The 16,070-nt window shown below is 42.9% G+C and overlaps 2 protein-coding genes and 1 long non-coding RNA gene across 6 annotated transcripts in view; 1 reads left to right on the top strand and 2 right to left on the bottom strand.

Annotated features, from left to right (window-relative positions):
• Nucleotides 1-7,930, top strand: part of LOC109288752 — a 160,411-nt gene extending 152,481 nt beyond the window's left edge. The window contains exon 3 of the long non-coding RNA XR_002095217.1: nucleotides 7,094-7,930. This is a non-coding gene — a long non-coding RNA (uncharacterized LOC109288752). The remainder of the gene's footprint in view (nucleotides 1-7,093) is intronic.
• PPCDC (phosphopantothenoylcysteine decarboxylase) overlaps nucleotides 1-16,070 on the bottom strand; it is a 59,932-nt gene that overhangs the window by 15,100 nt on the left and 28,762 nt on the right. The window contains exons 1-3 of one of the 4 annotated variants that reach the window (XM_019504470.1): nucleotides 15,906-16,014; nucleotides 11,243-11,420; nucleotides 3,153-3,248 (exon numbers count right to left, since the gene is read on the bottom strand). In XM_019504470.1, coding sequence (XP_019360015.1) covers nucleotides 3,153-3,248; nucleotides 11,243-11,398 — 252 coding nt within the window. In that variant the 5' untranslated portion in view covers nucleotides 11,399-11,420; nucleotides 15,906-16,014. Of the gene's footprint in view, nucleotides 1-3,152; nucleotides 3,249-3,377; nucleotides 3,499-11,242; nucleotides 11,421-15,905; nucleotides 16,015-16,070 lie in introns of those variants that run through there. The other 3 variants (XM_019504469.1, XM_019504472.1, XM_019504473.1) reach the window with 3 other exon arrangements.
• SCAMP5 (secretory carrier membrane protein 5) overlaps nucleotides 13,124-16,070 on the bottom strand; it is a 37,655-nt gene continuing 34,708 nt past the window's right edge. Inside the window, exon 10 of the mRNA XM_019504468.1 lies at nucleotides 13,124-13,134. The gene's annotated coding sequence lies outside the window, so the exon portion shown is untranslated. The remainder of the gene's footprint in view (nucleotides 13,135-16,070) is intronic.

The following is a 16,070-nucleotide window of genomic DNA, read 5'->3' as shown; positions in this document are numbered from 1 at the left end:
GGAGTCCCATTACAAGTGGAAGCATGTAGATATCCTCAATCCATGCCACAGAAGTGTGCGCTGGCAGAATGGAACCTGGAGCACGCACATTCTCAGACTACTGGGATGCTCTTGCTTTTTTTTAATTCATGGAGCTAAATTGCCTGGGGACAATTAGGAATGGCTGTTTGATAATCCATAAAAGTGAAAATGCAGAGATCTTTGGTGTATTTATTTGGTTTACTGTTTGTTTAAAGTGTGAGGTTTGTTCTAACAGGGTAATGGCTTGCAGGTTTCTGTTTGTGGTACTGGCCACAACTTCTGTAATCTACAACATACTGGGTGTGTGTCTATGTCAAATTGAGAAAACCACATTGTGTCTTCCATCCCATTTTTGATTGTAACTTTCACTGTCACTTTCACTTTGGACTGCAACTTTCATTGTGAAGTAGAGCACCTATTTGTAGGAAACCAAAACAGAGGAATCAAAGGGCTAGACATTTTTAAATCTGCTGGTCCAGATGCCCTCCCCACCCAAGGGTGTTGAGGGAGCTGGCAGGGGTCATTGCGGAGCCCTTGGCCCAGCTGTATGAGCATTCGTGGTCATCTGGCCAGGTCCCATGGCATTGGAAACTGGCTAATGTGGTCCCAATTTTCAAGAAAGGGAGGAGGGAGGACCCAGGTAACTATAGGCCTGTAAGCCTCACCTTGGTGCTCGGGAAGATCTTGAAGAGAATCATCAAGGAGCACATCTGTAGGGGGCCAGCACAGGAGATGATGCTCAGGGGCAATCAGCATGGGTTCATCAAAGGCAGGTCCTGCCTGACCAACCTGGTTGCCTTTTATGACCAGGTGACTAAAACCTTGGATGATGGTGTCACTGTGGATGTAGTCTTTCTAGACTTTAAGGCGGCCTTTGACACTGTGTTTCACGCCATCCTCATCAATAAATTAAGCAACTGTGGCATTGATGGGTAAAAAATTGGTGGATGGGGCGCACCTGGAGAGTAGTGGTGGATGGGTTGTATTCAACCTGGCGAGATGTGAGCAGTGGGGTACCCCAGGGCTTGGTTGTCCGGTCTGCACTATTTAACATCTTCATCAGCGACTTGAACAAGGGGGTGGAAAGCACGCTGTCCAAGTTTGCTGATGACACTAAGATGTGGGGCGAGGTGGACACACTTGAAGGGAGAGAGAGGCTGTAAATAGATTTAGACAGACTACAAAAGTGGCAGATGAGGATAGGATGGGGTTCAATGTAGACAAATGCAGGGTGCTGCACTTTAGGAGAAGGAATCCACAGCATACATACAGGCTGGGGAGTTCCCTTCTTGAAAGCACAGAGGCAGAACAGGATCTTGGAGTCATTATTGACTCCAAGATGAACATAAGCTGCCAATGCCAGACCACAGCCAGCAAGGCCAGCCATACCTTTTCATGCATCCAAAGATGCATCTCAAGCTGGTCCAGAGAGGTGATACTCCCTCTCTATGCGACTTTGGTCAGGCCGCAGTTGGAGTACCGTTTCCAGTACTGGGTGGCGCACTTCAAAAGGGATGTGGCCAGCCTGGAGAGGGTTCAGAGGAGAGCCACCCACTTAGTGAGAGGGCAGCGGGACAGGCCCTATGAGGAGAGACTGAGGGACCTGAACCTGTTTAGCCTCAGCAAGAGGAGGCTGAGGGGGGACCTGGTGGCTGCCTACAAACTCATCAGGGGAGATCAACAGCAAATAGGTAGAGCCCTTTTCTCCCCAGCACCACCTGGGGTGATGGGGAACAATGGTAATGAGCTGATGGAGAACAGGTTTAGGTTAGAGATCAGAAGGCAGTTTTTTACAGTTAGGGTAGCCAAAATCTGGAACCGACTTCCCAGGGAAGTGGTCCTTGCCCCTACCTTGGGAAATTCAAGAGGAGGTTGGATGATCACCTGTCTGGGGTCTTGTGAACCCAGAATTCATTCCTGCCTGTGGCAGGGGGGTCAGGCTAGATGATCTGTTCAGGTCCCTCCTGACCCTAGCTACTATGACACTATGAAAGGATCACAGTATTCAAAAGGAATTGCTGTGTGGAGCTGTATCCATTGCAATAGGCTGGTAGAAAGAAGGCAAGAAAAAGGGCTGCCCATCTATGAATGCCTATCAAATGCAAATTAACAGAAGGGCTGAGATCAGACTTGAAGTTGTGTCTCAGGACAATGTGTTCTTTTCCCAAAGATCTGTATCTATCTAGTGCCATTTAAGAGTAAAGTTGGGACATTCCTTTGCTAACTCTGTGTTCTTTGCCTTTTTATCTTGTTGCTCTTGACAGGGTTAATTGAGAAACCAGAGCTACTGCTAGATGGATCTGGAGAACATGTTTGTGCAACTCAGGCATCAGGAGAGTCCAGGCCTACATTCCAGGGTATAGGTTGGCAAGACTGCGCTATACAGGAAAGGTATCAGACATGGGCACCATACTTTGGAATGTGCCTAAGTGACACAGAGCAAGGGACAGTGCCCACTCAACCAACTATGAGTAGTTTAGGAACGCTAGAATCCAATGGCCGGATCCTCTCACAATAAGCTGGTGTCTTTTCCAAGAGGTGACTGGGTTAGGTTGCAGCACCACCTACTAATAACACTCTTTTCCTTCCATGCTTTGTTTCTCTTGTCTATTTAGACTGTAAACTCTAACACCAAGGACTGCCTCTTACATTGTGTTTGTATAGCACTGCACAATACAGATCTGATATTGGCCAGGACCTCTAAGCATCTGTGTAATAAAAATAAAAACCACCATCATCCACGGAGAGCAATATTTTATTTGTGTGGTTTTAATTACTTTGGGCTTGGATTCAAAGACTCTAAGTGAATAAAATCAATTTGCCAGGCTCATACTTCAGGAAAAACTGATCATTTGCATAGGATCATCAAACAATTATTTTGTCTCACATGCAGGATCTGCATGAATGACTAAGCAGATTACTGAGGGATAGGGTTTGCCTTGATCTGAACTATCAGCAGCTACTAGCCATGTCTGGAAAAAGGATCCACACATTCATGAACAAACTGCTTGATCTGAAATGGTGACTCCTATATAAAACATGGAGCTAGCAAAGAAATTACTCAGCAACCAGTGAGGCTGTCCTCAGCAACCATTGAGAACGCCTGAGGTGAGAAAAGGAGTGATACTGACCTGCCATTCATCAGCATCACTGTAGAGAGTTACAGGAATCTCTTGGGGTTTGTAAAAATGCTTTGCCCTCTCAGTAGTGACCACCTGCACTTCCACCTAAAGAGAGGAGAGGGCAGATAGATAATTACAGCTTAATGTAAAAGCCAGGATGAGATACTGAGTAAAAGCAGGAGGACATGGGTGGCAAAGCATTTGGGATCCGGCTCCGATACGAAGAAAACTTACCCTTGCTACTCACATCTGCATTTACTCCTTCCACACACTGAGGAAGAGATGAGGCTCAAGCAAGTGCTAACACTCACTCCAGTTCCTCAGAGGAGTAGATAGGTATTTAGTTATTTGGTCCCTTGTGTATATAAACCACTGCATAACAGTGGTTGGGCCAGCGAAGATGACTAAAGTTAGTTATGTAGATGGAAGAGAGCCATGATTCCGAGCAGAAAACCTTCAAGATGACAAAAAATGAAGCTCCATAAAAGGTGCTATTTGATCATGAGATATGCATGGAAAAGGTGTGTGAGACTGCCTGGCTCTGGAAGCACCCCTAGACCATGGCACCAAGGGCTGCAGGTTGGAAGAAATCACAGCATTTACCTATTGGGGCATATGTACAGGTAGCACAATGGCAGTGCTTTGTGGAGAAACTCAAGTCAGCTAACCTAGCCTGACTTCTGGAAGAAGCATGACCACATCAGTGTGGCACTCTGTCAAAATCTAATTTACCCTGCTGAGTGCAGCATTGCACTGACATGGCTAACCTGCTTCTGATGCTCAAGTAGGCTCATTTAGTGCTAACTCAGGAAACTGTTCAGTACAGCATTGTTCTGTGTAGACTCAATCTTCATTTCCTAGGGCTATTGCTGATTGGCAAGAATTTTATTTAGCTGACTCTATCTAACTGAACCTCCTGCATAAGAAATTGAATTGCATTCAGCAGCCTATCAGCCTTGGTGTAACTGCACGGTTTTATCTACAAGGAGATGAACTGTACCACTTTTCCCCTAACATCTGATGCATATCCACACATATTTCCAGCAGTCAGGATGCAGGTATAGGGATTTTTATTACCATGTCATCTACTCCAAGCCAGGAATAATGGTGGTGGCCAGTGGAAACCAGTACTTCTCACTATAGCTTCTACCTGAGGAGATGCAGCCATGACAGAATTTGAGGAATGTTCATAGCAATATACTTCTTCATGGGATTTAGAAGATTTACGCACTGTGAAAGAAACTGTGTGCACTCCTGTTGTTCGCATAGGCTGACGCAACTTCTGAGCTTCACGGTGGTATCTCTTATAATCAGGGTTGCAGTGAGGAAACAGGTTTACCGATCTCAACAACACCATCTGTTTTACAGCCAGGCTCTTCCTAACAGACTAAGACCTTCATTGTTATCTCCATCCTTGTTAATGAAAATAACCAAAAGAGTGGAAAAGTCTAGCTCTAAAAATGTCAGCGTTTTTTGGTAATTTTTTCCTGTTAACTGCAGAATCTAATCTCCACACAGGAACATTTACTAGCATCACTACACTGGTATAATTATGTCACTGTTAATATATTTATGTGGCTGCCATGTAGACCTTCCTCCTATGGAATAAAAAAAGAGTCCATTTCTAATTTAAGCTATACTGCTTTGAAAGTAGTTGTATCAGAACATAATGAAGGGGCACATACCTATAAACTGCAATCTGAGCAACAAGCAGTTAGCTGGAGTACCCAGAACTTTTTAAGGATGCATATGGCAGCCTCATTTGGCAATCAGGAAATTCCCCACTACATGGGGTAGATGTCAATCTGTCCAGCACACCTCAATTACTATTAGCAGTACTGAAACCGAGTTATTTTTTCAAGGCTGCTGTTAAAATATGGCCCTCTAAATAACAAGGCAATTAGGCTTAATATAGAATGGAAAAGCTCTGAATAACAGGCTTTGAGCAAGGATGCAAGGAGCATTAATCAGGTGCCAAAAACTGAGAGCATGATGTTCTTGAACTAAGTAGAGGCAGGTTTAAATTGGAATAAACAGTGCCTTTAAATAATGAAGTCAAAGGGATATGGCAAATAGCTAGTTCCATTTGTACTAGTTAAGTGACTGCCTGTAATGCCCACAGGTGTCTTAAGTAGCTTATACAGTACAGTATATTCCTGTCCTTCCTTCTTCCCTGGACATATTTTTCACAAGAGGACCTTACCCTGGGTATCCTGCATCATCAGGCTCTTTCCAAACATTTTTGCTTGTTTTCAGAGCACTTATGTGAAATTTCACACAAGTTTTTAGCCTTTTCCATCACTTCCCTCTTAACCTCACATTGTCAATAGTTAGTTTCTAACCCAACAGCAGCAGTAAAGGTGTTAACTCCACTACCAACGATTCCATTTCTTCAACGAGATGTGAAACTCAAAGTCTACTGGTTATTATTTAAAGGTCACCTGATACAGAATTTGCAATCTGTAGGACAGATCTCTACTTTAAAATGTTACTAGTATTACTATAGCCAGGTCTACACTAGAAAACGTTGCCAGTAAGTCTATGATTATTATACTACCTTTCTATATTGGCAAAAATGCTAGTGTAGATATAGTGATAGTGACACTTTTGCTTTGCACCTCATTTAGTTCATGGAACTGGTACAACTTGTGTTCTGCTGGTATAAACTGTGCCTACATTCAGAGTGTCTGCTAATAAAACTATACTCACAAGCTCGTTTAAATGTGAACAAAGCTTAGGTGGATAGGGATGTTATTTTTTTTGCAATACAGCTATATTGTTAAGGGCCTAGTGAAGAGGCATTTAAAATCAGTATAACAGTGTCTTGTATCCACTTAGTTTATTTCTATTCATGAGCCACAATAAGCTATACTGGTACCAGAATTTTCTTATGATGTAAGTGGGTGTATCTACATGAGATGTTTACTGCAGAGCTGACTCATTAGCTCTGTGGTAAAAGTCTCAGCGTCTACAAGTGTGCCTCCACCAGGGCGCAGGAAATTAGGGTAAATACAAGCGCTGCCTTATTGCAGAGTTTTTACATGTGAGGCAACACACATGTAGAAGCTGTCTGGGGCACAAGGGTGCTTCAGTACAAGGGCTGCCATGCTGAAGCACCCTCATGTCCCAGCCAGTCCCTCCACAACACCCTGAGCCCCGCCAGTCAGGGCTGCTCTGACTGGGTTCCATGTGCTGTGCATGAATAAACTCCAGAGCTGATTCCCCTGGAATTAATTAATCCCAGGAGCATGTTCAAACAGCAGAGTGCATGGGAGCAAAAAACTCGCAAGCGATAAACTCTGGAGTTTATTCATGTTGTAGAAATAAATTTAACCAGGCCTCTAACTTGACTAAGAAAAAGAGAGTGAAGAAAAAAAAAAATTGAAAAAGATGCTGATGCTGTATGTTTAAGAATATTCTAAGATAAGACAAACCCTTCTGCTTTATTATGTCTTTTACAGTTCTTTGGGAACAAATGTTTCTCCCTTTCCTAAAATCAACAAGATGATAACAGTTCTCAAAACAAAATGTGTTGCTGAGCAAGCAACTGTTATGTGTGACAACCGAATGATCTACCTCTTGCTGTCATTCAAGGTTGCTTTGTTTAAATCATGCATCTGTTCTCTCAGTCTTAGGTATAAAAAGGTATGTTAACTTGTAGAAGGGAGGAGTTCTGTTTGGAACCCTCCCTGTGATCGCTTGTATGAGCTCCAATAAACTCAGACTGGGTCTGTTAATTCTATAACAAAACACAACGCAAAGTTTGATTTCTTCCACAATGTGCACTAATTGCACATGTAGACATGCCCACTGGGTCCACATTAGAAGTATTTTGCTGCTTTGATACTGGTACAGTTAAATTGTCTAGTGTTTCTAAAGGCTTGTTTACAAGCACTTTGCTGGAATTAAGGTATATTAAAAACCCTCTCTTTCTGCCATCTCTTCTATAGAATCAAAGGCCAGCCTAACCTTCTGTGTAACACCAGCCACAAAGTTTCACCTAGCAAGTCTTGTATCTACCCTAGTATGAACAAGAGCATATCCTTTTGAAGGACAGCTTATCTTGATTTATAGACTCCAAGTGATGGAGACTTCACCATGTTCCTAGATAACCTGTTCTAATGATTAATTATTCTTGCTGTTACACATGTTTCTGCTGGGATGGGCTCATTACTTACCTGTTCTGAACAGGTCTTTCATGTCCTTCCCTTAGGCTGGAAAGAAATCAGTACTCCCATTGTTGCTTTCCCCTGGGTATTTTTCCTTTCTGTTTATCTGTAACAGCCTCTGGGCACGTCTAGGTTTAAAGAGGTTTGCTGGCATAGTTATATTGACAAACTCTTCTAATAAAGATGTAGCTTAGTCTGGCAAGGGAGTCCTCCTGTTTAAACCAGTTTCCTGAACAGAATAAGCTGTACAGGTAAAAGGAATGTGTTGCCAGTATCACTGTGTCTACATATTGGTATCTGTTGGCTTTCCCATGTCAGTTAAGTATACAACTTTCTCATACTCCTAACCAATATAGTTGTGCCAGAAAAATAAAAAGTGTATACTGAGCCTCTATAATAGCTGCAATAAGCATGTGGCTCCTTTGCTAAAGTGCTACCATAAGCTGATGTAGCTGTCACCTAATAGAGAGGAGTGCGATGGAGTCATGTGGTATGTTCTTCCTGCTTGAAGGCTCAACAAATACCCAGAGGTGTGTAGAGTGGTGATCTGCATCCAGAGCTAATTCTGGCTTACATGTTTCACTGTCTCCCCCAGCTGATGCTCTGCCTCTGAGCTTATCTGTCGGTGACAGCAATGATTTGGTGTACACAAGCAATGTATGAACATGTCAGTAATCACCAGACCTTCCCAACAGCCACACTATTCCTTTCTACTTCAGCAGACCTTATGGTACTGATAACCTTAAACATGTTAACTGATACAGAGTTCAACTTCCAAGGTTCTTGGAAGGTCTAAGTCAGTGCCTAGGAGAGGTGTTAATTTCTGCATTCATCTGAAGGGGGTTCTAAATCTGAAACGTAACAAATCTACATTGGTAACTATTCCCCTGCTCATGCTTTCAAAAGAAACTTTGTCCTAACATGTTTATCCTACAGTCCCAGACCTCCAACCACATTTCCTTGGGTACCAAACACTTCACTTACTCCCTAAACAGCTTCCACTGACAACTTCTTGAAAATAATTCTACAATGTCAATACAAAAGTCTTCAGACAGCTGAAAACAGAGGATGCGATTCAGGACCATTGATGTCACTGAAAGACTCTTATTGACTTCAGAAGCCCTAAAATTGTGTAGACAGTACAAATAAATAGAACTTATTATCAAGAAAAATGCAGGGACTCCTGAGTTATCTGGATCTTCATTATTTCATTCACTGAAAACCCCCATTTTATTTTAAGAGAAGCTGATACAAAACTTCTCAGCTTCTGCACTGAAGCATCATAAGGTTGTTGGTTGTAGCTGTGCTGGTCTAAGGACACAGGTAGACAAGGTTCTTTAGGTAGATTTGATCTTTTATTAGACCAACTAAATAGTTGGAAAAATTATTATTCACAAGCTTTCGGGCACAAACATCCTTCTTCAGGCATTCTCTGTTGTTCTCTCTCTATATATATGCAGACTCCCTATATGCTTAAGAAGGGCATTTGCGCCTGCAAGCTTGCAAAGAACAATTTTTCCAACTATTTAGCTGGTCTAATAAAAGATAGCACATTTACCCAAAGAACCTTGTCTGCCTTGAAGCATCATAGAATTACACTAAAATGAAGCTGGAAGAAACCTCAAGCTGTCATCTAGTCCAACCTCCTGCTCAAAGTAGGATTCCTTTTCAGTCATCCCACACAAATGTTTGTGCAGCCTGCAGCCTTCCTGAAAGTTTACCTTAGAATTTAGAACCAGGTTTCTGTAAAATGTATTTATTTATCAAATATTCATGCAGAAGGGATATACTTTGATCAAGGCTCCACAGAGCATAAAATTCTCTTTCTTCCTTTTACTTTCACAGTTGAGGTGCTTCACATACCAACAGGGGATGGGAGCAACAGGGCAGCGAGCACAGTATTATGGCCTCTGGGATCCACATCTCCTAGAGATGGAAACCCAGGTGACTAGGAATAAGTGTACAAGTGTGTACAGAAGTTGCTTTTTTCACCATTTAAAATGTTTTACTGCCATGACTTAACAGAACTGCATGGCATTACAGCACTTTAAATTAACCCTTGTTATATGAGCTATTAAATTTGAAGTACTGTATTATATAGCACTTTTGCAACCTACAGGGCTTTAAATAACTTCTGGACACTGGTCAAATTTCTGACCAGTGGAGAAGCATCAGGAGGCTGTGGAACACCCCGTCTCCCAGCCTTGAAAGTGCAGGGAGGCTTAGAGGTCCCCTTCCCCACCAAACACTGTAACTTCTGTCATGATTAAGAGCGCTGTAAATTTATAGTGCTATAAAAATGGTCTAACTTACAGCACTGTAAAATGTGAACAGAGCACTTCTGTACACACCGAAGGATTGGGGGAACCAGGTGATCCCTGTACACTCTACATTCCAAGCATGCAGAAATGCATAAAGGTTGGAGCTATTCAGTTCTGACCTTTTCCTATCTCTGCATCATTTGTCATTGGTCCTCTCCAGGCTACTCTGGAATCTTGAGACACATTCAGAAATTACTGGAGCTGGAAAGATTAACTAGGATCCATTCCTGCTTTCCACATTGCCAGTTGAATTTTGTATACAACAGCTAGCAAGGATGGACAACCCAAATACCTGAAGAGCTCTCTATACCTTCACCAACTTTTCTAGATTTGCTATTACCACCAATTGATTAGTTTCATATCATAATGGCATTTAAAATATTAAACCCTGTTTCTGAATCTCATTGGAAGCTGGGAGTCTGAAGTAAAGGATAATACTTAATGCAAAGGGTATTAAAAAGGCCAACCAGCAATCCAGGCAGTATAAAGGGATTATTTATGTGGCCAGTATTTAAAGCGCACAATTTCTCTCTCATTCTCCCCATCCCTCCATGTTCTGCTAGGAATTGGCTTGTTTCCAGAATGTAAGGCCTCCCCGAATATTCTTTTAACTTTAATCTAAAGTAATGACTATTATCCTTCCCCCTCTTGTTTCTGGCATCAAAGTCTCCTCATTTCTGCCCAAGACTAGCATCTGCTGGGTAAATGAGTTACTGCAGGCACTAAGACATGTGCATGTAGATGTCCCTATTATGTATTTTCTACCATCTCCTCTTGTTTGCCATTAGTTTCCATTTTTGAAATTGCGTGTGTCAATGACTCGGCATATGTAGACTGTAAGATCTGAACTACTGACTTGAGGTTTCAGGGAGCATGTGGCACCTATTCTCTCCACAGATCTCAAAGCCAAATCTGCTTAACTGACACCATACGGCATTTATACACATACTTTTTTGTCCTGCAACACATCGCAGATCTGCCACTTCGATGCAGTCAATTAATTGAGTCTGTTCTACACGAGTTGAGACAAACTGTGCTATGCCGTGCGCAGCTGTATTAGTGGCAAAATGCACATCAGCGCACAGAAATTGGCAGTGTTGGGCTTTTGAACCAAAGCACCTCCGATGTGTTTTAGTTCAAAAGTGCATCACCACCATTTTTTCAGCGATGACATGCATTTCACCACTTATACAACTGTAAACATCACAGCACCAAGGGCTTGTCAAAGTGACTGGCACTGTGGCGCTCGCACGTATAAAAATGCCCAGCGTTTTTACACCAGTTAGCTGTGCAAAGCCTACAAAAGGCCTGTCTTTCCGCAGAGTTAATGCAGATTAGTTGAATAATAACTTTCAAATGGATTGAGCTAACCACGAGTGGTGCCCTTTTTTCCCCCAGAATAAAAGTATCCACACCCAGAGTTATTCAGGAATAGCTTCTGCACTTTAAATTAGAAGAGACAGTAAAATGCCCAGACTTTAGGGCTGTTTCCAGAGTCAGCTTTTCACTGCTAACTGACCCATCTACTCTGTACCAAGAAAAAAGAAACAGGTGGCAAGATAACATCATTTTTATAGCGTGCTAATGACCTGCAGTAAGGGTTACTTACCCCAGGAACCTCCAGCAATCCTGAGACAAGAAGTGGCAACTTCAGGGCAGCCACACTTCCCGTAACTCCCACCAGAACATGAAATTTCTTTGATGATGTGGACAAGTTGTTTTGTAAGGGGGACTGTGGTTCTGAAAGGTTTACAGGCTCCATCATGCATCCGGGCAACAATCAACATCTATACAAAGAGAAACAAAGTTTACCAACTTTATTTCAAACTTGGCTGCATTTATCCAGCGGATGTGCAGAGAAATAACCTACTTGCTTCCTTTCCAAGAACACAAACACTGTGGCCTTAGTACACTCGAGTCCAATTATAAATCCATCATCTAACCATCTAGGTTTTTGTATTGTACGGGGGAAAAGTCAACAGAAAGTTCCATGCCAAGGCAGATGTCAGTGCATTTAAAGTTTACGTCATGGCTAACTGAAATGAACATGTCTACACTGTAACTTAACAAGCCCTTGCGGCGTACCTAGACGTACCTGGAATTCTAATAACAGCATAGTCACAGTGCCATGACTGTACAAGGCCACCCAGGCCCCAAAGCACTCCCTCAGACAAGTAACCTGACCTGATGTCTTTGCTGGGAAGTGTTCACTGCTACTGTTATCTGAGCTTGCTACATTAAAGCTGGCTTGAGTGTGTCTATCCCTGTTTTATTTACATGTTGGTGGCATAGAGATATAGGCCCAAAGCCCTTTAAAAATATTAGGTCTCATAGCTCAAGGAATTTAGTGCACGTCTTAGGAGTTACCTGTGATCAAGGTGTATGTGTGTGACAACTGCCATCCTGACAAACACCTGACACTGAACCAAGCCCAATGATAAGAGCTGCTATAGCTTGAACTAAACAGGCAGACTCTATAGCAACTAAGTGGATGTAACAAACTCTAAGACTGTGGATTGGGCATAGTGAATGTACTCATCAGTGGGTTATATTTGCAAAATGAAAATCTGCAGTCAGGAGCCCTTCCTGTTGAAGACAATTGCAGTTTAGCCAATATCTAGAATAACCCAATTGCAGAATTGAGATAGCAAAAGTGATTCCAGATCATCAAATGGTAAACATTTGGGAATGAGGGAACATTTGGGAATGAGGGAACATTTTAAAATACTGAGTAAGCCCCTATAATCGTTAATGAACAGAAGCATCATAAGGGATTCTTCCAGTTCTATGAAGGGATACAAAATGATCAACATTACTGAAAAGTGGGTGGATTCTAGCAGATCCTAAATATAATTATTCAATTTCAGGATCAGTCTTGAGATGCAAGGCATTGAGCACTTTGTTACATGCACCAAATCCTTTTCAGCACTCGTTGGACTTTAAGTGTGTATACCCTGTGGTTCCCATGGTTTGGAGGTGGTGGTGTAGATACCATACAGGATGTTTGCTGCTAAATAACGATGATAAGGTTTTAATAGCAATTTTGTCTAAGAGCCTAGAAAAAACTGCCTAAAAATATGCATGAAGACATCATGGCTTTGTTCTGGGAAGGTCAAAAGTGACAATATAAAGAGGTCATTTCATATGACTGACAGCATGCTTCTCCCACCCACTGTGGAAAAGGCAGGTGACTCAGGCAAGTTTGAAGAGATGAGCGCAGGTTCCTTCCTTCCAGCCACTCCTCTTCTCCCCACTCACTGCAGCACAGGCTCTTCCCTCCCGGCTGCTTCTCCTCCCCACCAGCTCCTCTTCAAGCAGATAATCACTATAAGTAAATTAGTTTTTGAAGTGGTGTGCTGCTCAATTCATAAAACTTATTGAGGTGTGTCTCAAGCCTAAAAATGGCTGAGAATCACTAGTAAAAGATTGGCACAGTTCTTTTGATGGGCAGTCATGGGGATATTGTCAAGAGAGTGCTAGAGAGGCAAAATACAGAATTAACTAAATTATTAACTATAATTAACTAAACAAATCTCAAAGAAAAATATAAAAATGGTTAAAAAGTATAATAACAAATATTCTATACAGGATGACATTTGATTTTCAAGACCTATATAATAAACTGAGAAAAACAAATATCTACAGTTTAGATACTGGTATCACAAGTACAAGCTGTAATGTAGATAATATAAAACTTGCATAAGAAACATCAAAGACTGGGGATTTCTGGTTCTAATACAAAGCCAATGGACGCCTTCCCATCAACTTTTAAGGGGTTTGGACAGAACTCTTTAGGCCAGGGGCAGGTAAAATGCGGCCCACCAGGTCATTCTATCTGGTGCACGGGGCCCCTAAAAAATTTAAAAAATTAATATTTACCTGTCCCTGGCTGCCTGTCACGCGGCCCTCGATGGCTTGCAAAACTCAGTAAGCAGCCCTCTCCCCGAAATAATTGCCCACCCCTGCTTTAGGCAAACACTTTGAAATGTAGGTACAGTGCAACACTGTGTTTGGAAATATATACAAGATTTGCTATATATGTTTGGCATCTTTAATCCAAATGCTTAAAATATATATTAACAATTCAAAAGTTATCAGAGATGTGTTAAACATCTATGATCAGGGGATTTGGTAACCACAACTCTATTTAAGGCTGCCTAATGCTTTTTATTATCTTGCTCTCAAGAGAATTTTGCCAGAGTTTAAACATTTGGGCTGAAATGTCTGCGTTTTTCTTCTTATGTTTTAATGTGAAAAATTTAGTTTTTGCACATGCTCAGCACAGTTCAGAGAGTCTTGCTACTAAAATCTCTGAAGAGCTTCTCTGCATTTACTATGCTACCTGGTTTCACAGAGCTGGACCTTCTGACAGAACTCTCTCATTTGCCCTAGGACAGACTATGGTAAGCTGAGAGCAAGAAGAAACCAGGAGTTGGGATCTCAGTTTTTCCACTGAAATGATTCTGTGTTCTTCACAGCTCTGATGACTGAGCAAGGCCTCGTTCCTCTCTGCTAGAAGGCAGGTGAAGCAGGCCACACTGTCACAGCTGGACAACTACACAAGTTCACTTATGCCAGACTTAGAGAATGCTTTCTCTATAGTGGTTGGCTGAAGTCTCATGCACTGAGCCACGCCATCTTTTAGAACAAAGCTGCCATGTCCACATGCTCGGAGAACAAAATTAGATCCCCTTTCATCTCTAAAGACAACAACCTTGGCAGTCTACATTTCACTACCATTTTGATAACAACTGTGAAACTCACTGACAAACTGTCATATCTCCCCATCTCCAGTGGAAAAAGGTCCACACAGAAGATAATAGTTTCTTGCTGCTGTAAGTAACTCATCTAATTCAAGTGGCAAATGTCCGACTAGAAATGATGGGATTTCCCTATAGAGACATCTACTTAAATTGGGATTTCACAATTTTCGCAGAAACAGCGAAAAAGGGTGATCTCTGCAAAAAAATGGCATTGGTGGCCATTTCCCAGGAAATCAATTAGAAAAAAAAATTGATAAAAAGAAAATGCTGGTTCCCCAGAGGAAACTAGTGGTCCTTGATGATGCTGCTGCCCACCTGGGAGGGGAAGGTACCAGCTAGTGGGACAGCACAAAGGGCAGCTGCCTGCTCCTGCCTCCCCGCCAATCAGTGCCAAGGGGTAGGGCCTCTTGGACAATTAGCACCAAGGGGCAGGGCTATCATGAAACAACCCTGAAATCAACTCTTCAGGCTGTGACCAAGCCATGAAAATTGTTCTCTTGCCATGAATTAGGTAGGTCCCTAATTAGATACAAAAGTAATTTTAACATTCCTTAAATATTATAAAGTCAAGCAAGATTAGAGTAGGAAGAGACAAATTGCTCAACACACATCTGTGCGCAAAATGTGCATGCACATGCTCCTTTTTACAAGGGTGTCAGGGTAATGTCAGTAGCCTGGTGACTTGGCCATGCAACATCTTAACAAGTCAGCTGGACTGCACCCGTGCAGCCTGGCTCTGGAAAATGGAACTTGTATATGGTCCTCAGAGTCAGTGCTGCCTAACCCTGTCCAGTTGTAATCACTGCTACGTGCCCTGTGTAGGCATGAACACAGGCATCTAGAGTCCCACCTGCAACATGAATCAATCAGCACAGGGAGGTCACTGTTTTTGGCAGGTGTCACAAATGAGAACTGCACCCTCCTGAAAGCCACTTGGATCCTTTTCCTCTGCTACTTCTCCTGCTTCACTTTCTGTTTCCTGATCTATCTGCTGTCATATTGTCTGCCCCCTCCCTGATCTGCCACATCCCCCACAGAGAGGCTGCCTGTGCCACTTGGGGCACATGCTACAGGCTGGCCACCCCGAGTGAGCTATAAATCAAACCAGATGATGAAGAGCTTTCACTTTCTGTCAGATCACACTATGACCCTGATCCAGGGGCCCACGCACAGCTCCAACGACCTCAACAGGGCTCCAGTGAACAAAAGGATCTGTTCAAACTCAGCTCCCTGCATGCCAGGACCCAGGTTTCTACAGAAAACACGTCAGGCCTTCGGCAGTGTTCAAGACCACGGCATTACTAGGCGACAGCAGTTTTTAACAGCAGGAATGTTTTCAAAGGAAAGCACAGAGACTTCAGAGAGGAAGGAGAACTGGGTGCAAACACTTTACCCTTTTAAGTCATTTTTATTTGGGGTCAGCAGCTGTCAAGGGAAACACAAATCACTCCTGCCTGCCCTCTTCTGCTCTGCGGGGTTATCAACCTACCAGACACAGAACAGCAGCACCAGCCAGACAGACAGCCGGCGGAAGCCGCCCCCGGGCTCCTGTGCTGAGGGAGGCAGCACCTTCCACCACAGCGGGGCCAACCTGCAGTCAGGCGGCCCCCGTCCACGTGCAGCTGCGACACCCCAGCAACCCCACTCACCCCTCGCTGTCTCCCCGCCCCGCCG

Source organism: Gavialis gangeticus, unplaced genomic scaffold, assembly GCF_001723915.1.
Source record: "Gavialis gangeticus isolate Ggan-Ray unplaced genomic scaffold, GavGan_comp1, whole genome shotgun sequence".
NCBI lineage: Eukaryota > Metazoa > Chordata > Crocodylia > Gavialidae > Gavialis > Gavialis gangeticus.
This window is presented reverse-complemented; position numbering and strand designations above follow the sequence as displayed.